At 44.6% G+C, this 22,633-nt stretch overlaps 1 protein-coding gene across 3 annotated transcripts in view; it reads left to right on the top strand.

Annotated features, from left to right (window-relative positions):
- Window positions 1-22,633, top strand: part of LOC119974781 (syntaxin-1A) — a 339,400-nt gene that overhangs the window by 94,305 nt on the left and 222,462 nt on the right. For all 3 annotated transcript variants that reach the window (XM_038814026.1, XM_038814025.1, XM_038814027.1), the window contains exon 3: window positions 7,193-7,292. In XM_038814026.1, coding sequence (XP_038669954.1) covers window positions 7,193-7,292 — 100 coding nt within the window. The remainder of the gene's footprint in view (window positions 1-7,192; window positions 7,293-22,633) is intronic.

Here is a 22,633-nt window from a genome sequence, read left to right on the forward strand (position 1 = left end):
TTACAATGCATGGGTGAAAATATATGAAGTGTAGTGAATAAATGTGGTTAGCTAGAATCACAAATAGCCATGTGGGATTATGATGCATGGCAATAATGGAAACAGGGTTTAAAAACTGATGAAGATGAATGCATAATATTCAAGGATACAAAATGTTCAGAAAAGATAGGGAAGGAAGAAAGGGAGGTGGAATAGCAGTACTGATTACAGAAGATGTGGTAAGGTTGAAAAGAGAGGGCAATGGAAGTACCTATTTAGTCATGGTTGTGAAATAAAAAGGGGGATGTTCGCGTTACTGGGGTTATTCTAATGGTCTGCAAATAGTGAGAAGGTGACAGGAGAAAATTCACAAGGATGTGTAAGAATTATAGAGCAGTAATACTAGGGGACTTTAATTCCCGGGAATGAAGGGGGAGGAATTATTGAAATGTGTTCAGCAGAACTCTTTTGACCGGTTTGTTCTTGATCCAACAGAGTTGGATCTGGTGCTGGGGTGCGACAAATGTCCCAGTGTCTGTGGGGGAGTACTACATTGGCGGGAGGGATGGAAACCAACATAAAGAAATGGAAAGAGGAGGCAGGTGCATAAAAGAGTGAGTGTTTTAGAGAGGGCCAGAGATGGACGTAGTACGATATTCAACAAGAGTAGGCTAAGAAAAACCATGAATAAAAAGAGAACTTTACAATGCCCCAGTGTCTGTGGGGTAAGAGCGATCAATGTGTTATAAGGTTTAGATTAGCAATGGGCAAGAGCAAGGGACACTTTAATGTAGAAGTTCTAAATTGTAAAAGGGCTAACTTTGATGGTATGAGAGGAGATCCATTCAGTATAAAATAGAACCAAAGTTATCAGGAAAAAACTAATGGAACAGTGGATGATCTTTAATAAGTGATATTTCACATATAGGCACAGTACATTCCAAGAAAGGGTGAAAGGCAAGGGAATCAAAACCAGGACACCTTGGATGAGGAGAAAGATGAAGAATATGAGGGAAAAAAAAGATAGTGGGCGGAATTTTCTCAAAATTGCACTGAGTGTTGGATCAGGCGCGAAAAGCTGTGTGAAACTCGACCACTACACAAACATCTTTTCTTGCTAATTTATCGGCACACTGGAATTTTCAAAGCACTGACAAAGATCACACAGCCAGCTGCAGGAGCGGGGCCTAAACATGCTGGTAAAACCCGGATTTAGAGATCATAATGCCCTATCTCAAAGTAACGTTTAATCCCACAAGCAACAAGCGTCAGGTGAGGCCCAACACTCACCTGTCAGTGGCACCATTACCCCCCCCCCCCCCCCCCCCCCCCCCACCCACCCACTCCCTGCCACCGGCCTGGCCTGTTCTCTCTTTCCCTCCCCCAACTCCACCAGCATTGGGGGGTACCCCTGATTCCCTAACCCCCTGCCATGATCGGGCTGCCCCCCCTTCCACCCCAATGCAGGTACCATCAACCACTCCCCTCCCTCACAAGGATTGATCCCCCCACCCCCCAATGGGGCTCCCCAGAGTGCTGATCCCATCACTACCACCCTGGCACTGCTGGGGGTGCCTTGTCCCATGCCACCAGGGTGGTCAACACAACTGTTTTTCATGTTGAAAACTAGTAGTGATTTATGCTGGCGTGACTTCATGCCAGGTGGGTGGGAAGATAAGGCATGGGCGGCTGTTAGAGCATCAAGGCCGGTAAGCATGTATTAATTTATTGAAATTTAATGGAAATCAGGTTCACATCCTGAACCTGATTACATCACCAGGGGGGAGGGAAGTTGTAGGGGGAGCTGCGGGAAAGATCTCAAACTGAGAACTCCCTGGCACAAATTCCGCTTTTGATCGATCATGGGATTTAGCGCTCATTACGGTATCTGAGCCCAAAATCAATGGGGCCGCTAAATCATGGCCAGTGCCTCAGCATGTCGGGTGAATTCCTCAAGTAAGAATGAGGTCAAATACAATAAGTTGAAAAAAGAAGTGATGAGGAAAATAATACTGGCAGAGTGGGATTTTCAGAATAGAATGGCAGTTAACATTCAAAAATCCCCTACCACCTTGTAAAAAGTAAGTGGGTACTACAAGGTGGGATCAGGCCTATTAGGGGCAAAGAGGGTAACACCTGCTTCGAGGGGCAGCAACGCTCGGATATTTAATTAGTATTTTGTATCAGTGTTTATTGCAGACGGTGATGCTGACAAAATATTGGTAGTAATCGAGATGGTAGAGGTAATGAATGAGATGAAAATTAATGAACTTTATGTGCTGGAAAGGTTGGCAATGCTTAGAGTGGATAAGTCACCTGTTCCAGATGGCTTGCATCCAAGGTTGCTAAAAGAAGTCGGGGTGGAGATAGAAGACGGGCTTGTCATTATCTTCATATATGGGGAAGTGCCAGAATACTGGAGATTGGCAAATATGTCTTCTTTCAAGAAAGGGTGTAAGGGCATTTTGAGTATTTACTGTTACAAACTCAGCTGATATTGTTGCTGGACAATCAGGAACACTGGTACGATAGATTGTGTCACAGGTCTGGCAGTTAACTTTTAACAAAGAACAAAATATTTATTAATCATGAAAAGGTTGACTATAATACCCCACCTCTACACAGATGTACGGAGATCTTTAACAATAACACAAGTTACGAAATATATCTTGTGCACGGTCTGTGTGAACTAATAGGTCAACTGTGGTCAGACAGACAAACACACACACACCCTCTGAAACCAAGTGGCAGATGCTACTCAAAACAACTCCTGTGGATGTCTCATCGAATCTCCCCAGATGATTGTTCCACTGTGAGCCAACTAGTGTCACTGGAACAAAACCAGAATATACTGGACAATCTCAGCAGGTCTGACAGCATCTGTGAAGTGAGAAGGGAGCTAATGTTTAGAGTCTGGATAATTCTTTGTCAAAGCTCTTTTGAGAGTGAGTCATCCAGACTCAAAACGTTAGCTTCCTTCTCTCTCCAAACATGCTGTCAGACCTGCTGAGATTGTCCAGTATGTTCCGATTTTGTTTCAGATTCCAGCATCCGCAGTAATTTGCTTTTATAGTCTCACTGGAGCTCTGATTTCCACAAGTGTTTCCAAACTCCACTCTTGGAAAAACACACCGTAGAATCTGGTCCCAAATAACGCTTTCTCGTGGATGCCTTCACCAAGGATCCACTTCCGGAATTTCAATCCCTCCTTTCAGTGTTCCTCTGCCTTGGATTGTCATGTGCATGCATGTGCCACACAATCTCACATGTACCTAGCCATGTCAACAGAACATCATTGCTTCTCAGTTTACACAAACTAAGGTCTGTACTAAGGTCAGATGCTTGGGTTCTCACTCGAAGACTTCACTAGGTTTGCACCTTTCAGCTCTGCTCCTTTCTTTAACTTCAGTTAACAGTACCATGTTCAGATTTCAGTTCTCTGTTCCTTTGATTTCAGTCTTCCTAGGACTTCTCTTCATTCCCTGGTTGCTAAAACTATCAGTTCTTCAGCTTCTGGGACTTGCTTTCTGCCCCTTATCCTGCCTCTCTGCTGGCAGTTTCTGTGAGAGCTGCTTTCTTCTTGGGTACCTGGTTCCAACTGAACTACAAGTGCTTATGCTTTTCAGCCTAAGCAATCGCCTAATCTTTCTTGAACCTTATCTGTTTTTATTTTGTAAACCTTTAATTACAATGCAGGCATGGTTTGAAATGAAACCAGAACCCACAGACGTGCAGGCACTTTTGTTTAACATGAGCTAACTGAGATTTTAACACTTTCTTTTTTATCTGTAGAGTACCCAATTCATTTTTTTCCAATTAAGGTTAAATTTATTGTGGCCAATCCACCTACTCTGCGCATCTTTGGGTTGTGGGGGCAAAACCCATGCAAACACGGGGAGAACGTGCAAACTCCACACGGACAGTGACCCAGAGCCGGTTCGTGGCTCCTTGGCGCGTGAGGCAGCAATGCTAACCACTGTGCCACCGTGCTGCCATGTTTTAACACTTCCTTAAACAGAAACACAAAACTTTATAATGCCCACAAATATAAGTATAGATGGCTTTAAACCACCTCTGTTTCCTGACACTACAAACTAGTCAGTTTGTCATCAGTGTTGGGTAAGCTTTTAGAGACAATATTTAGGGGAAAAAACCAACAGGCACTATAAAGGTTGAAGTTAATTAAGGAGAATCAGCATGGTTTTGTAAAAGGCAGATTGTGCATGACTAATTTAATTGAATTTTTGATGAAGTAACAGAAAAGGTTAATAGAGAAAGGAAAGTAATAGCTTTTGTCTTTATTGATTTTATGGAAGCCAGCAAAGGACCACATGAAAGGACAGTTAACAAAATTGAAACTCAAGAAATCGGAGGGTCAGTGTCAACTTGAATGAAGAATTGGCTTCAGGACTGAAAACAGAGTGATAACTGGGTATTTTTCAGGGAGTTTGGTAAATAGCAGTGTTTCCCAATGGCCAGTACGGGAAACATTGCTTTTTATATACAAAAAACCTATTGGAAATACACAATGGGTGAAGTGTAGCAGATCAGTTTGCAGAAAGATTGCAAGTGACAAGAAAGTTTTCAACAGAGAAACTAGACTGAAAACCTGCGCTCTCTCCCTCCCTCTCTTTTGGAAAAAATGTGTATTATCGGATTGTGGGGTCAACCTTTCTGACATCTACCAGCAAAATATGATCTTGTAATAATTGCAACATCTTCTACATCGGAAACCAGCTAACCTAAATCAGCCGCGATGTTTAAAACCTATGCCGCAAGGACAATTGAAGGATACGTAACAATATATTCTTTCAATTTGTTATTATAGGACTCCTAAAAAAAAAATCGCTTATTGTCACGAGTAGGCTTCAATGAAGTTACTGTGAAAAGCCCCTAGTCGCCACATTCCGGCGCCTGTCCGGGGAGGCTGGTACGGGAGGCTATCTCTCCTTATTTCTGATACGTGTGTGGGTGTGATAGGGTTTTTATTATTTTTTTCTCTCTGGCATAGTGGTTAGTAAGTTTGCTCTTTAACTTAAAAACCTTGTTTGATTAGCTGTTTATCAATCACTGCATCAATGGTTAACTATATTTGGATTCCGAAAAAGTCTATCACTATGACAAGGAAATTTGCACCTTGTTGGAACAAACCAAAGTGGCTGAATAGAGGGGAGCCAATTCATCCCTTCTCACCTGGTCATAATACGGGACATAGAGAGGCTAGCAGAATGGACAGACAATTGGCAGATGGAATTTAATACAGTGAAGTGTGAGGTGATGCTCTTGACAGAAGGGACAACAAGAAACAATATAAATTAAATGACAGTTCTAAAATGGTTCCATGGTTCATGTGCGTAGATCTTTGAAGGTGTCAGGATATATTGATAAAATGGTTTGAGCGTAGCACGGTGGCGCAGTGGTTAGCACCGGGACTGCGGCGCTGAGGACCCAGTTTCGAATCCCGGTCTTGGATCATGTCCATGAGGAGTTTGTACATTCTGCCCGTGTCTGCGTGGGTTTCACCCCCACAACCCTAAGATGTGCAGGTTAGGTGGTTTGGCCACGCTAAATTGCCCCTTAATTGGAAAAAAATAATAATTGGGTACTCTAAAATTTATTTAAAAAAGAAAGACGATAAAATGGTTTGCAAAGCATATGGGATCTTGGGTTTCATAAATAGAGGTAAATAGTAGAAAAGCAGGCAAGATATGATGAACCTTTTAAACCACTGGTACTAAAGTACTGCTTCCTGTTCTGGTCATTGTACTTTAGAAAGCATGCAAGGGTCCTTGAAAGGGTGCAGAGGTGATTTACTTGAACGATTCCAGAGATGGGGGATTTTAGCCACAAGAGTGGGTTGGAGAGGGTGGGATTGTTCTCCTTGGAACAAAGGAGATTGGGGGGAGATTTGACAGAGATGTACAGGATTATGACAGGTTTGGCTAAGGTCAACAAAGGAAAGCTGTTCCACTTAGCTGATGGTGCAAGGTCTGGGAGACCCAGAACTAAGATTTAAGGGTTTGTGCAAGAGATTTGGGGATATGTGAGGAAGAACCTTTTATGAAGCAAGCGGTAATGACCCGGAACTTATTGCCCTAGAGGGTGGTGATAGTGGAGACGGTGAATTAAAAAGAAATTGGATGGGCAGTTGAAGGAAATAAACCGACAGGGCTACATGGATAGAAGGCGGATAGGATCGACTGGATTGCTCGACAGAGAGCCAACATGAGTTCAATGAACCAAATGGCCACCTCCTGTGCCGTTTTGATCCATAAAAAGATTGTATATTTGGGCGGTATTGTTGTTTCAGGACTGAATTTAATTTGCATCTCGAGCTATAATTTGGATTGAAAAGCATTCGCTCCAGCAGATTACTGAACCAATATTTTGCAAGGAAATAAAATTGATAATAAAGGAGATGGATGTCAGAAAAGAGAAGCATGGCAAATATCAGCATTCTGTTATGTCAGTGGCAACACAAATGGTTTATTTCCTAAAGTGTAAGCTTGCCTCAGTTGGTATTGCATTCCCCTGTAATCCCCCATGCAGCCTCGGCTGATAACTTATTCCAATACTGAGGTAGACTTCTATTGTCAGAGCTGCAGCCTTTCAGGCTCGTCTTTGTACATAAAATATTCCATTGCACAACTTGATGAAGGCAGTGTGTTCCAGCCCTCCTGGCCCACATTCCTGCCTCAGCTATGCCCCAGCAAAACCCAGGCTGTTTTATACTTTCCACAGTATTCCTTTGCCCAAGACCTCCTCCCTTTTCTTGAGAAGAACAGGAGCCAAACAAGGATTAAATAAAAGTTAGAATGTTTGAGTTGATGGAAGGTGCCAAGTTATCCAGGGTGTTAGGTGAGGAGGGTTAAATTTGGAGAAACTGTGTTGATGAATAATGTTTGGATATTGAGTGTGGACATGGCTTCAGATCAAAAATGGGAATGTTTTATATTCATTTACAGGATGTGGGTGCCGGTGGTTAGGCCAGCATTTGTTGCCCAAACCTAATTGCCCTGGAGAATATAGAACATACAGTGCAGAAGGAGGCCATTTGGCCCATCGAGTCTGCTTTATTGTTGGTGTCGTTGTTATCGTGCATTGTGCAATGGATAATGTTCTGAACATTAGTCTGCTTTCTTATGTGCTCTAGACTCGAATGAGTTGTGAAGGGAACATGTATCTAAATGCTTTGATCTCTTCCAATTATCAGGTTGAAGAAATCCGAGGCTTCATCGACAAGATATCTGAGAACGTGGAAGAGGTTAAACGAAAACACAGTGCAATCCTCGCTGCACCAAACCCGGATGAAAGTACGAATTTGATTTTTCTTAAATTTTTGAGAAGGGCTCGGAGGGTTGTCCTGTCTGAGTCACTGAGGGTGATTTCACCAGGTCACTGAGGGAAGTCGGTCTGGTAGTTGGTTGGCCATTATTGAGGGCTGTCTTGCCTGGTGTAGCAATGCAAGCGGGTCTCACTTGGCTCCTGAGGGAGGTCCCAATGACTTATGAAGGGCGGTGTCAGTGGATAGCAGTGGCTTTTCAACACTTGCAAGTTTTGGACCATTTGTCTCAATCTACTTTAAAAGACTCCAAAATTAGACAGGCTATTAATTATGGCTCGGTGATTGATGGCAATTGTATGCAGAACTGGAGGTATTAGCGCAAAGTTTTGAGAATTTAAAAAAATGCAAATGTTCTACTCATCGTTAAGTGTAAACATGCGCTGCTGACACTCAGGGGGAGTGCTCAAAGTGTTACTGCTTGTTGGCGCATGTCAGCACAACCAGGACCCCATCCACCCAAGTCCAACAGTTATTGTAATTTCCTCTTTCCCGTTTCATACTACTCATAGCATAAAGAGCCCAAGTAGTTCTTTGTATTCTAGAGTTGGGAACCCTTCTGGCAATGAAAGTTTAGCCTTCAGTATGCAGAGGCAGCTAAACTGGCAATAGATACAGGGAAATGGTGGGTGGGAGCTATGCTGTGCATTTGTGCCAAACCTGGGAGGAGCAGCAAGAATGAAATTGGTCCCAAGCAAAGGTGTGAGAGGCAAAGTGCGATAGCATGAGGAGCATGGGGTGACTTAGAGTGCTTGACAAAAGGGAAAGGATGGGACACGTCAATACCTGTCAAGGTGGGACGAAGAAAGTGAACAGGAAAGGTATAGGGGAAATGGATGGCAGTGAAGCTGGGAGTGTGGCTTTGGTGAGAAGAGGACAGCAGCACTTTGGGACAGGAGAGGAAAAAGTGTGCTGTTGAATGAGGGGAACCCAAAGATGAACATTAGCATGATTGGGTTGGCGGGGGAGAAGAGTGTCAGTATGAACTGGCAGGTCTCGATAAAGGTCTACCTCTGTAGAAGGTTGGAGAGTTGGATGAAGTGCAATATCTCTGTGAACTGTGGTATGGTGGGAGTAGCGTACCTTGGCAATCTGTGGTGGTGAGGGATTGGATGTGGGAGAATTACTATTTGATCTGGTTGCTTTGGTGAAAACCCAGTCCTTTTATTGTGCTAACAATCTACTCTGAAGTACGGCGATGCATACAAATATCCCAAATACATCATTAATGTAGAAAAATATGAAAAATTTCCCAGGAGCAGATGCGCCTGGACTATTCAGGAAATGTAGCAAGAGTTTTATGCTTTCAACACTTGTCGTTTCCGCTGGCTCTTTTTATGTATTTATGTTTTCAGTCCAATATAAGAGAAAGAATATTATGTGTACTTGCAACTTGAGGTACAGAGCCTGTGCCATTACATATTTTCACATGTCCTGTCTGGTCACGATTTTCTGTCAGATTTTTGGGGACTTGTTGGTCAACTTTAGCCGGTCTCTGGGGTCAGCATGGATAACCTGTGCAGGGTTCGCTCAGCAAAACCTTACATTTAAAGGCACCAAGTAAAGATGGGCTCCAGTATAGTCAGTAGTCTGGACCTTGCTGCAGTGATGTTGCAGCAGGTATAAAAACCTCAAGTTCTGTTTACAGTTGGTGAGATATCATTATCTCCTGCACAAATATTTCCAGGATGAAAGGGATAAAGAGGATGCGCTGTAATCACCACCTGCTGATTCACTGCAGTCGCTGCGAGCGAGCTGAAAAAGATGTCGTGTTCGGCTAGAGAACAAAGCCAGGCAGCTGCTGCAGTCCTAGATCTCCTGCAGTGAGAGAGCACAGACTGCACACGAGGACAGAGTGGTTAACAACACGTATGAGGACTGGACTTCTGGTGTGAATGGAGAATGCGGCATGACAGTGGACGAGGGGATGGGCGGGCAGTCGTTCTTGCTTCATTCATATTTTCTGCACAGGGATTCGAAAGCTGCAGACTGCAACAGCAGCGTACGCTCTGCAACGTCCAAATAATGAGGCGCCCATGAGGCTAAGGCAATTCTAACCGCAATCATATTGTAATCTGTAATTAAATGCCTTCTGGTGCTGGTTTTGTTGATATCAATCACATTAACCCCTCTGCAGTTCTCTGCTGCTGTGACGTAGATTCCTGAAAGTCACAGCGTTGTTTGCCAAGAAATGTTTGGCTCCATTGAGATTTCTATAAACAAAGCTAAGTGTAGTTTGGAGGCTGGTGTGACTTCAGAGCAGAGCTGAATGAGTACAGCTCCAAGCTCTCGCTAAGCTATTCTAAATGCATGGAGAATGCAAAGAGTTGAAAGAGTGCTTCCTACACCGGGCACTTTCTTACCCACCGACTCTATTCAGACATGACATACAGCAGCTGGTGCAGCCATCGCTGGTGCTGTGAGGCAGAAGTGCTGGCAGTAGATGCACTGTTGTTGGCTCGGGTTTAGTGTGACAGGAAGTATCAAAACTGAAAAAACATGAGATGTGGTAATCCGGCTCGAGATTGATGCTTCTGCATGTCAGCACCAGAGAGAGTATTCAACCAGTTTTTAAAAAAAATTATTCTTTCCTAGATGTGAGCAACACTGGAAAGTTTAATTTTTTTAATTCTGGGTTGCCATGCCGATATTAGTGGCCCTTCTTAGACTGTTGCAGCCCTTTGGTTACTGATGCTTTGAAGAAGGTGTCAGGAGGAGATTCCAGGATGTTATTCATTCAACAAATATAAAGCAGCATCCCACATCCCAATGTAGGATTGGTGTGTGATTTATCAACTTGCACGTGATGGTATTTCAGTAATTTTACTGTTCTTGTCTTCCTCTGTGTTAGAGGTCAAAGAGCTGCTGAGTGCTGTGAAAATAAACTTGGTAAGTTACAGTAGTGCATCTGTAGATAGTACAGACTGGAAACAAAGTGTGATAGCATTGAAAGAGTCAGGTATTAAATCCAGTGGCAATGAAGGCGGTCAAAAAATTTGTTCAGTGCTGGATGATGTTGAGCTTCGTTTTTGATTTGTTGCATGAGGTGAGTGAAGTGATAAGCATTCCACACATTCCTGGCTTGAGCCTTGTGAATGAAAATGAAAATCGCTTATTGTCATGAGTAGGCTTCCATGAAGTTACTGTGAAAAGCCCCTAGTTGCCACATTCCGGCGCCTGTTCGGGGAGGCTGGTACGGGAATTGCACCGTGCTGCTGGCCTGCTTGGTCTGCTTTAAAAGCCAGCTATTTAGCCCAGTGTGCTAAACCAGCCCCTTGTCGATGGTGGAGAGCAGTGATGCACCAATTAGGCTAGTGAGTGAGCCACATGAGTGGCCCTCCTTCATCTCAGTGGGCCACAATATTGAAATTGGGCATATGCATGCACCATGACCCCATGAATAAGTTTAAGTACATTTAATGTGCGGCAAACATTTCATATCCAGTTACAGAAGATGCATAAATAATCATTCATACACTAATAGAGCTGGCAGCAACTCCAAAGGGCAAAAACAAATGAAATATTTATGCGTATCTTAACTGCATGAATGCGACTAATGGCTGGATCTTTCCTCTGTGTCTTCACTTTCGTGGCTTCCTTCAGATTTGAAAGCTGTCGAACACATTTGGCAGAAAGGGCTTACAGAGGAGATTCACCAGGATGTTTCCTGGGCTGGAATGTTTCCGCTATGATGAGAGATTGGATAGGCTGGGGTTATTTTCCTTGGAGCAGGGAAGGCTGGGGGAGGGGGAGGCTGGTGGATGTGAATGGTGGAGGCTGGAACTCTCCGCCTGCAAGGGGGATAGAGGTAGGAACCCTCACAACATTTAAGAAGTAGATGAGTGCTTGAAATGCCATAACATACAAGGCTATGGGCCAAATGCTGGAAATGGGATTGGAGTAAATAGATTCTTGATGGATGGTGCAGACACAGTGAATCGAAGGGCCTCTTTCCGTGCTGTAATAATTCGATGCCTCCATCGGAATGTTTACCACATGAGAGGAATGTCATGTTTCATAATGTGGCCAGTTTGCTTTTTTTTGGTGCATTGTGGCACAGCGTGGTACATTGGCGAGACCATGTAGACACTGCGACAATGGATGAAAGGACATTGCGCGCCAATCGCCAGGCAGGAATGTTCCCTTCCAGTCGGGGAACACTTCAGCAGTCAAGGGCATAAGCCTCTGATCTTCGGGTAAGCGTTCTCCAAGGCCTTCAGGACGGCGACAACGCAGAATCGCCGAGCAGAAACTGATAGGCCACGTTCCGCACACATGAGTACGGCCTCAACCGGGACCTTGGATTCATGTCGCATTACATTCCCTCCCCCACCATCTGGCCTGGGCTTGCAAATTCCTACCAACTGTCCTGGCTTGAGACAATTCACACCTCTTTAACCTGTGATTACCCCTCTCTCCAGTTGCTCCATCTGGACCTGTAAAGACATGATTACCTGCAAAGACTAGCATTCAAAGTATCATCTTGCATCATTGACTTTGTCTATATATATATATATATATATATATATATATGTTACTGGAACCCACCTCTTCATTCACCTGAGGAAGGAGCTGTGCTCTGAAAGCTAGTGATTCAAAACAAACAGGTTGGACTTTAACCTGGTGTTGTAAGACTTTTTACAATGTTTCATAATGTCCTTAACTTTATGTTTTTTTGGAACTGCTAATGCCTTGTTGCAACTTAAAGACAAGGGTCTTCCTTTCTGTTCAGTAACAAAAGAATCCAGCTCCCAACTTGCTTTTACCATTCTGCTGTCATCACATATTTTTCTCTTTCTGGCTACTACTTCTTCCTCTGAAATCTTTGAGCCTCCACTTGACTCTCCTTCTTCACCGCGCCACTTGGATACAAAGCGATCTATTGTGCAGGGGCAAAGATATAACCAGCGATAGTGTAATATCAAAAAGCATTACCTCCCACACGTGCCCTGGCTTCATGAATAAGATGGCCTCCCTGTGCTTGCATATGCAGAATGCGCTAGGCATGCTGTTTGAACCATGTCAACTGCAGAAGCGCGCTCCAACCATGAACTAGAAACGCTATCCAGCATGAACTGTGGCAGTCTGATTCCAGCATGAACTAGCAGTGTGATCCACCCATGAATAACAGCGCGAACCCGCCATGCACGAGCAGCACAATGCTGCCATGGTAGGATTTCAGTGCAATTCCAGCATGGACTGTAGCAGCACGATTCTGATACAAGCTAGCCGTGCAAAACCGCCACAAACTAGCAGCCCGATCACGCCATGAACTAGCATTGCGATTCGAGCATGAAATGTAGCAGCAGGATGCTGCCATTAATTAGCAGCAGGATGTTGCATGAAGTGTATCCTCTCATTTATCATCCATCATCCACAAAGTTTTGTATCATCCGCAAACATACTGATCAGCCCTCCCACATTCATATCTAAATCATTTAGATAAAACACAAACAGCAAGGGTCCAACACTGATCCCTGCGGACACAGGCTTCGAGTCAGAAGAACACCCCTCAACCATCATCCTGTGTTTCCTTCCGCTGAACAAATTTTGGATCCAGTTTGCCAAATTACCTTGCATCCAATGGGCTCTTACCTTTGGTTTCAATCTCCCATGTGCGACCTTATCAAAAACCTTGCTGAAGTCCAAGTAGCCAACTTCAAATGGACTTCCCTCATCTACACACCTGTTCACTTCTTGCAAAAATTCAATCATGTTGGGTCGGACTTGCACGGGCTGCAGACAGGGGTGGAGGCGGATGTCCTCATCTTGGCCTTGTTAGTTCTGCTGGGGTGGAGGTCTTCAAGTCCGCCCAGTATCTCAGTCTGGTTGAGTGACCTTAAGGAATGTCTGCATCTGGAGAAGGTCAAGAACACCGTCAGGGAATCTGTTGAGGGGTTCTATCTGCGATGGCAGCCATTCATTTCCTTCTTTAAAGAGTTAGCCAACATCAGTTGTTTGGGGGGAGGGGGGGGAAGCGTGGATGTTTTGTTTATATGGGGTGAGAGAGAGTTTTTTTCTTTTGCATGGGATCTAACATTTGGTTGTGTTTTCTCTGTAGTGTATTGTGCAATATCCGAATAGCTGTCTTTTGTGTTGTTAATTTGTTGCAAATTTGTAAAAATAAATAAACTTCAATAAAAATATTTTAAAAAAGATCTAGCAGCATAATTACAGCATAAACCGTAGCAGCACGATTCCAGTATGAACTGTAGCAGCGCGATCACGCCATCAACTAACTGTATGATTCTGCCATGAACTAGCTCCGCGATCCCACCATGAACTAGCAGCCAGTTCCATCAAGAACTGTAGCAGTGCGTTCTAGCATGAACTGTAGCAGCGTGTTTGCAGCATGAAATGTAGAAATGCGGTTCCAACACAAAATGCTGCTTTTCATGATGGAATCACCCTGCTGTAGGTCATACTGAAACTGTGCTGTTACAATTCATGCTGGAATCGCTGCTGCAGTTCATGTCGGAATAGGGCTGCTACCGTTCACACTGGAACCGCCCTGCTACAGTTAATAATGCAACCGCGCTGCTATAATTCGCACTAGAATCGCGCTGCTACAGTTCATGATAGAACCTCGGTGCTATAGTTCATATTAAAATCATGCTGCTACAGTTCATGCTGGAATCACGCTGCTACGGTTGGTGCTGGAATTGCGCTGCTACAGATCATGATGGAACCTCGGTGCTATAGTTCATACTGAAATCACGCTGCTACAGTTCATACTGAAACTGTGCAGCTACAGTTCATGCTGGAATCATGGTGCTACAATTCATGCTGGAAAGAACAGCTACAATTGATGCTGAAACCGCGCTGCTATCGTTCATGATGGAACTGCGCTGCTGCAGTTTGCGTTGGATCCTCAGTGCTACAGTTCATGATGGAATCGCACCGCTACAGTTTATGATGAAACCACACTAGTTCATGATGGAATCGCGCAGGTACAGTTCATGACAGAATGACGCTGCCACACACCATGACAGAATCATGCTGCTACAGTACATGATGGAATCGCACTGGTACAGTTCATGTCAGCAGTTGTGGGCCCCGTATCTAAGGAAGGATGTGCTGGCCTTGGTAAGGGTCCAGAGAAGGTTCAGAAGAGTGATCCCTGGAATGATGAGCTTGTCGCATGAGGAACGGTTGAGGACTCTGGGTCTGTACTCTTTTGTGTTTAGAAGGATGAGGGGGGATCTTATTAAAACTTACAGGATACTGCAAGGCCTAGATAGCATGGGTGTTGTGGTATTATCATAACTATCAGCAATGCTAGGGTTAATGAGGTGTCGAGTGTAGCCACTAGAGAGAGCTACCATTACAACTATATAAGGCAGTGATGTGGGAGGGTCTGGGAAAGTGTGCAGGAGTTAGCTAGGGAGAGTCAGAATACAGATAGTGAGAGTGCAGATCACAGTTTAAACCAGTGGTGAGATTAGCTGTAGAGTGTAGTTTTGATGTTATTAATCAACTGTGTATTCTTAAGGCGTATGTGTCAAATCCAATTTAGTAGTGTTAATAAATGTATAGCTTTGTTTCAGTTCAAGTTGTTTTGTGGTCTTTGTGGCATTATGCCAACCATCCTGAAATAAGCAACACAGAACACCACTGACGTGGTGTGGTAGTATGACTAGAGGTACTACGGTACCTGGGAGTGTGAGCTACCATTGGTGGAGAAGGCTCCCTGCTCATTAGCCCAAGTTTTTGCTTTTTATTGGTTGGAGCGTAAGGTAGCTATGCCCAGTGAAGCAGGGTATAAGAACCCGTGATACCCAGCCGCCAACCTTCTTTCTATACTTGAGCTGCTGGGGAAACATCTTGTTGATTAAAGCCTTCAATTCGGACTACTTCCTCGTTTCAGTAGTTATTGATCGCGCATCACGTGGCGACGACCTTTCCACTTGTAGGAAAAACTAGAACCAGAGGACACAAACTCAGACTAAAGGGACAATCCTTGAAAACAGAGATAAGGAGGTATTTCTTCAGTGGTGAATCTGTGGAACTCTTTTCCGCAGAAGGCTGTGGAGGCCAAATCTCTTGAGTGTCTTTAAGACAGAGATAGATAGGTTCTTGATTAATAAGGGGATCAGGGGTTATGGGGAGAAGGCAGGAGAATGGGGATGAGAAAAATAACAGACATGATTGAATGCTGGAGCAGACCCGATGGACTGGCTGGCCTAAAACTGCTTCTATGTCTTGTGGTCTTATGGTAGCAATGCAGTCCAATCATGTACTGTAGCAGCGCAGTTCCAGCATAAATTATAGCAACACGATTCCAGCATAAATTATAGCAACATGATTCCAGCATAAATTGTAGCAGCGCGATTCCAGTATGAATTGTAGCAGCTCAGTTTCGATATGAACTGTAGCAGTGCGATTCCATCATGAACTGTAGCAGTGCGATTCCTTTATAAACTGTAGCAACGCGATTCTTTATGAACTGGAAGCAGGGGGATTCCAGTATGAACTGTAGCAGTGCATTTGAATCGTGAATTGTAGCAGCGCAATTCTAGTATGAACTGTAGCAGAGTTATTCCATCATGAACTGTAGCATAACGATTCCAGCGTCAAATGTAGCAGTGCTATTCCAGTATGAACTGTAGCAGTGCATTTGAATCGTGAATTGTAGCAGTGCTATTCCAGTATGAACTGTAGCAGTGTGATTCCATCAGGACTGTAGCATAACGATTCCAGTATTAATTGTAGCAGCGCGATGCCAGTATTAATTGTAGCAGCGCGATTCCAGTATGACCTGTAGCAGTGTGATTCCATTAGGACTGCAGCAGTACGATAGCAGAACTGCAGTTGCATGGTTTGAGTATGGATTGTAGCAGCGCGGTTCCAGCATGAACTGTAGCAGCATGATTCCGTCATGAACTATAGTAGCGCGATTTCAGTATGAATTGTAGCAGTGTGATTCCATTAGGACTGCAGCAGTACGATAGCAGAACTGCAGCTGCATGGTTTGAGTATGGATTGTAGCAGCGCGGCTCCAGCATGAACTGTAACAGCATGATTCCGTCATGAACTGTAGCAGCGCGATTCCGTCATGAACTGTAGCAGCGCGATTTCAGTAAGAATTGTAGCAGTGTGATTCCAGTATGAATTGTAGCAGCTCCGTTTCAGTATGAACTGTAGGAGCGCGATTCTAGTATCAATTCTGGCAGCGCGATTCCAGTATGAATTGTAGCAGTGAGATTCCAGTATGACCTGTAGCAGTGTGATTCCTTTGTCAACTGTAGCAACGCGATTCTTTATGAACTGGAAGCAGGGGGATTCCAGTATGAACGGTAGCAGTGCATTTGAATCGTGCATTGTAGCAGCGCAATTCTAATATGAACGGTAGCAGTGCATTTGAATCGTGAATTGTAGCAGCGCAATTCTGGTATGAACTATAGCAGTGTGATTCCATCATTAACTGTAGCATAACGATTCCAGCGTCAAATGTAGCAGTGCTATTCCAGTATGAACTGTAGCAGTGTGATTCCATCAGGACTGTAGCATAATGATTCCAGTTTTAGTTGTAGCAGCGCGATGCCAGTATTAATTGTAGCAGCGCGATTCCATTATGAGCTATAGCAGTGTGATTCCATCAGGACTGCAGCAGTACGATAGCAGAACTGCAGCTGCATGGTTTAAGTATGGATTGTAGCAGCGCGGCTCCAGAATGACTGTAGCAGCATGATTCCGTCATGAACTGTAGTAGCGCGATTCTGTCATGAACTGTAGCAGTGCGATTTCAGTATGAATTGTAGCAGTGTGATTCCAGTATGAATTGTAGCAGCTCCGTTTCAGTATGAACTGTAGGAGCGCGATTCTAGTATCAATTCTGGCAGCGCGATTCCAGTATGAACTGTAGCAGCATGATTCCAGTATGAACTGTAGCAGAGCGATTTCAGTATGAATTGTAGTTGTGTGATTCCAGTATGACCTGTAGCAGTGCGATTCCGTCATAAACTGTAGCAACGCGATTCTGTATGAACTAGAAGCAGGGGGATTCCAGTGTGAACGGTAGCAGTGCATTTGAATCATGAATTGTAGCAGCGCAATTCTAGTATGAACTGTAGCAGAGTTATTCCATCATGAACTGTAGCATAACGATTCCAGCGTCCAATGTAGCAGTGCTATTCCAGTATGAACTGTAGCAGAGCGATTTCAGTATGAATTGTAGCAGTGTGAGTCCAGTATGAACTGCAGCTGTGCGGTTCCATCATGAACTCTATCAGTGTGATTCCAGCATGAACAGTAGCAGCGCGATTGCAGGGTGATTTGTAGCAGCGCGGCTCCAGCATGGACTGTAGCAGCATGGTTCCATCATGCATTGCAGCAGCGATGTTCCAGGGTGAACTGTGGCAGCGCAGTTCCACAATGAACTGTCGCAGAGCCGTTTCATCATGAACTGTAGCAGTGTGGTTCCATCATGAACTGTAGCAAAGCGATTCTTTCTGAACTGTAGCATGGGGTTCCAGCATGAACATGAGCAGTGCGATTCAAGCATGAACCGTAGCAACGCGATTCCAAGGTGATTAATAGCAATGTGGTTCCATCGTGAACTGTAGCAGTACGATTCTATTATGAACGGCAGCAGTGCGATTGCATCATGAACTGGAGCAGTGAGATTCCAGCATCAAATGTAGCAGTGCGATTCCAGTATGAACTCTAGCAGTTTGATTCCATCTGGACTGTAGCATAAGGATTCCAGTATGAACAGTAGCAGCGCGGTTAAGTATGTATTGTAGCAGCGCGGCTCCAGCATGAAATGTAGCAGCGTGGTTCCATCATGCAATGTAGCAATGATGTTCCAGGGTGGACTGTAGCAGCGCAGTTACATCATGAACTGCAGCAGCACGGTTCCATCATGAAGTGTAGCAGCGCGGTTCCATCATGAACTGTAGCAATAATGTTCCAGGGTGAACTGTAGCAGTGCAGTTCCATCATGAACTGTAGCAGCGCTGTTCCATCATGAACTGTAGCAATGCGGTTCCATCATGAACTATAATGGTGCGATTCCATCGTGAACTGTCGCAGAGCGGTTCAATCATGAACTGTAGCAGCGCGGTTCCATCATGAACTGTAGCAGTGTGATTCAGTCATGGTGTGTGGCAGCGTGATTCTGTCATGAACTGTACCAGCGCGATGCCATCACGAACTGTACCAGCGCGATTCCGCCATGAACGGTAGCAGTGCAATTCCGTCATAAACTGCAGTGGTGCAATTCCATCATGAATTGTAGCAACAAGGTTCCAATGTGAACTGTAGCAGCGCAGTTCCATCATGAACTGTAGCAGCACCATTCCAGCGAGAACAGTAGCAACGCGATTCCGGCGTGAACTGTAGCAGCACAATTGCAGTATGACTCGGAGCAGGGTGATTCCAGTATGAATTGGAGCAGTGCGATTCCAGTATGAATTGTAGCAGCACGATTGCAGTATGAATTGCAGCAGCGCGATTCCAGTATGAATTGTAGCAGTGCGATTCCAGTATGAATTGTAGCAGCGCGATTCCAGTATGAATTGTAGCAGCGTGATTCCAGTATGAATTGTAGCAGTGCGAATCCAGTATGAATTGTAGCAGTGCGATTGCATTATGAATTGTAACTGCGCGATTGCAGTGTGAATTGTAGCAGCGCGATTCCAGTATGAATTGCACCAGCGCGATTCCAGTATGAATTGTAGCTGCGCGATTCCAGTATGAATTGTAGCAGCGTGATACCAGTATGAATTGTAGCAGCACGATTCCAGTATGAATTGTAGCAGCGCAATTGCAGTATGAATTGTAGCAGCGCGATTCCAGTATGAATTGTTGCATCGCGACAATCAGTATGAATTGTACCAGCGCAATTGCAGTGCGAATTGTAGCAGCACGGTTCCATCATTAACTGTAGCAATGCATTTCTTTATGAACTGTAGCAAGAGGTTCCAGCACGAACTCTAGCAGTGCGATTCCAGCACCATGTTTCCAGGGTGATTTGTAGCAGTGCGGTTCCATCGTGAACTGTAGCAACGTGATTCTTTATGAACTGTAGCATGGGGGTTCCAACTTGAACTGCAGCAGTGCATTTGAATCGTGAATTGTAGCAGTGTGAATCCAGTACCAAATGTAGCAGTGCGATTCCATCATGACTGCAGCATAACGATTCCAGTATGAACTGTAACAGCACAGTTAAGTATGGATTGTAGCAGCGCGACTCCAGCATGAAATGCCGAAGCGTGTTCCATCATGCACTGTAGCAGTGATATTCCAGGGTCAACTTAAGCAGCGCGATTCCAACATGAATTGTAGCAGCATGGTTCCATCATGAACTGTAGCAGCGCGGTTCCAACACGAACTGTAACAGCGCGGTTCCTTCATTAACTGTAGCTGTGCGGTTCCAGTATGAATTGTAGCAGTGTGATTGAAGTAAGAATTGTTGCAGTGCGATTGCAGTATGAATTGTAGTAGCGCGATTCCAGCATTAATTGTAGCAGTGCGATTCCAGTATGAATTGTAGCAGTGCGATTGCAGTATGAATTGTAGCAGCGTGATTCCAGCATTAATTGTAGTAGCGCGATTCCAGCATTAATTGTAGCAGTGCGATTCCAGTATGAATTGTAGCAGTGCGATTGCAGTATGAATTGTAGCAGCGTGATTCCAGCATTAATTGTAGCAGTGCGATTCCAGTATGAATTTTAGCAGCACGATTCCATCATGAACAGTAGCAGGATTTAGGAACTGTAGCAGGAGGTTCCAGCATGAACTCTAGCAGTGCGATTCCAGCATGAACAGTAGCAGCGTGAATCCAGGGTGATTAGGAGCAGTGCGTTTCCATCGTGAACTGTGGCAGAATGATTCCATAACAACCTGTAGAAGTGCGATACCACCATAAACTGTAGCAGCGCGATTCCACCATGGACTGTATGACTTCGAGCAGGGCGATTCCAGTATGACTTGGAACAGGGCGATTCCAGTATGAATTGGAGCAGGGCGATTCCAGTATGAATTGGAGCAGGGCGATTCCAGTATGAATTGGAGCAGCGCGATTCCAGTATGAATTGTAGCAGCGCGATTCCAGTATGAATTGTAGCAGCGCGATTCCAGTATGAATTGTAGCAGCACGATTCCAGTATGAACTATAGCAGTGCGATTCCAGCATGAATTGTAGCAGCATGATTACAGTATGAATTGTAGCCGTGCGATTCCAGTATGAATTGTCGAATCGCGATTCCAGTATGAATGGTAGCAGCATGATTACAGTATGAATTGTAGCCGTGCGATTCCAGTATGAATTGTAGCCGTGCGATTCCAGCACGAACTGTAGCAGCGCGATTCCAGTATGAACTGTAGCAGCACGATTCCAGTATGATTTGTAGCAGCAGATTCCAGTATGATTTGTAGCAGCGCGATTCCAGTATGATTTGTAGCAGCACGCTTCTTGTATGATTTGTAGCAGCGCGATTCCAGTAAGAATTCTAGCAGTGCGATTCCAGCATGAATGGAAGCAGCTTGGATCCATCATGAACTGTAGCAATGCAGTCACATCATGTACCGTAGCAGCGCGATTCCAGTATGAATTGTAGCAGCGCGATTCCAGCATGAATTCTGGTGCACGATTCCAGTATGATTTGTAGCAGCGCGATTCCAATATGATTTGTAGCAGTGCGATTCCATATGATTTGTAGCAGCGCGATTCCAATATGATTTGTAGCAGTGCGATTCCATATGATTTGTAGCAGCGCGATTCCATATGATTTGTAGCAGCGCGATTCCAGTATGATTTGTAGCAGTGCGATTCCAGTATGATTTGTAGCAGCGCGATTCCAGTAGGAATTGTAGCAGCTCAGTTTCAGTATGAACTGTAGCAGCGCGCTTCCAGTAGGAATTGTAGCAGCTCAGTTTCAATATGAACTGTAGCAGCGCGATTCCAGTATGAACTGTAGCAGCTCAGTTTCAGTATGAACTGTAGCATGTGGTTCCATCATGAACTGTAGCAGTGTGATTCCAGCATGCATCGCGATTCTTTATGAACTGTAGCAATGTGATTCCAACATGAACTGTAGCAGCGCGATTCCAGCATCAAATGTAGCAGTGCAATTCCAGTATGAACTCTAGCAGTGTGATTCCATCAGGACTGTAGCATAATGATTCCAGAATTAATTGTAACAACACAATTAAGTATGGATTGTAGCAGCGCGGCTCCAGCATGAAATGTAGCAGTGATGTTCCAGGGTTAACTTTAGCAGCGCGATTCCATCATGAACCGTAGCAGTGCGGTTCCATCATGAACCGTAGCAGTGTGGTTCCATCATGAACCGTAGCAGTGTGGTTCCATCATGAACCGTAGCAGCGTAGTTCCATCATGAACCGTAGCAGTGTGGTTCCATCATGAACTGTAGCAGTGTGGTTCCATCATGAACCGTAGCAGCGTGGTTCCATCATGAACCGTAGCAGTGCGGTTCCATCATGAACCGTAGCAGCGCGGTCCCATCATGAACGGTAGCAGCACGGTACCATCATGAACTGCAGCAACGCGGTTTCATCATGAACTGTAGCTATGCGGTTCCATCATGAACTGTAGCACTGAGTTTCCAACGCGAACTGTAGCAGCGTGGTTCCATCATGAACTGTAGCAGCGCAGTTCCATTATGAACTGTAGCAGTGCAGTTTTGTCATGAATTGTAGCAGCGCGATTCCAGCGAGAACGGTAGCAGCACGATTCCAATGAGAATGGTAGCAGCGCAATTCCAGTGTAAACTGTAGCAGTGAAGTTCCACCATGAACTGTAGCAGTGTGACTCCATCATGGTGTGTGGCAGCGTCATCCTGTCATGTAGCAGCGCGATTTTGTCATGTACTATAGCAGCGCGATTCCATCCTGAAATGTAGCAGTGTGGCTCCATCATGCACTGTAGCAGCAATGTTCCAGGGTGAACTGTAGAAGCACGATGCCAGCGTGAACGGTAGCAACCCTTCTCCGACATGAACTGCAGCAGCGATTCCAGTATGAATTGTAGCAGCGCAATTCCAGGATGATTTGTAGCAGCACGATTCCATCATCAGCTGTCGCAACGCGATTCTTTATGAACTGTAGCAGCGCGATTCCAGGGTGATTTGTAGCAGTGCAGTTCCATCATAATCTGTAGCAGGGGAGTTTCAACTTGAACTGCAGCAGTGCATTTGATTTGTGAATTGTACCAGTGTGAATCCAGTACGAAATGTAGCAGTGCGATTCCATCATGAACTGTTGCAAAGTGATTCCATCATGAACTGGAGCAGCGCGATTCCAGCATCAAATGTAGCAGTGCAATTCCAGTATGAACTCTAGCAGTGT

Source organism: Scyliorhinus canicula, chromosome 12, assembly GCF_902713615.1.
Source record: "Scyliorhinus canicula chromosome 12, sScyCan1.1, whole genome shotgun sequence".
Taxonomy (NCBI): Eukaryota; Metazoa; Chordata; class Chondrichthyes; order Carcharhiniformes; family Scyliorhinidae; genus Scyliorhinus; species Scyliorhinus canicula.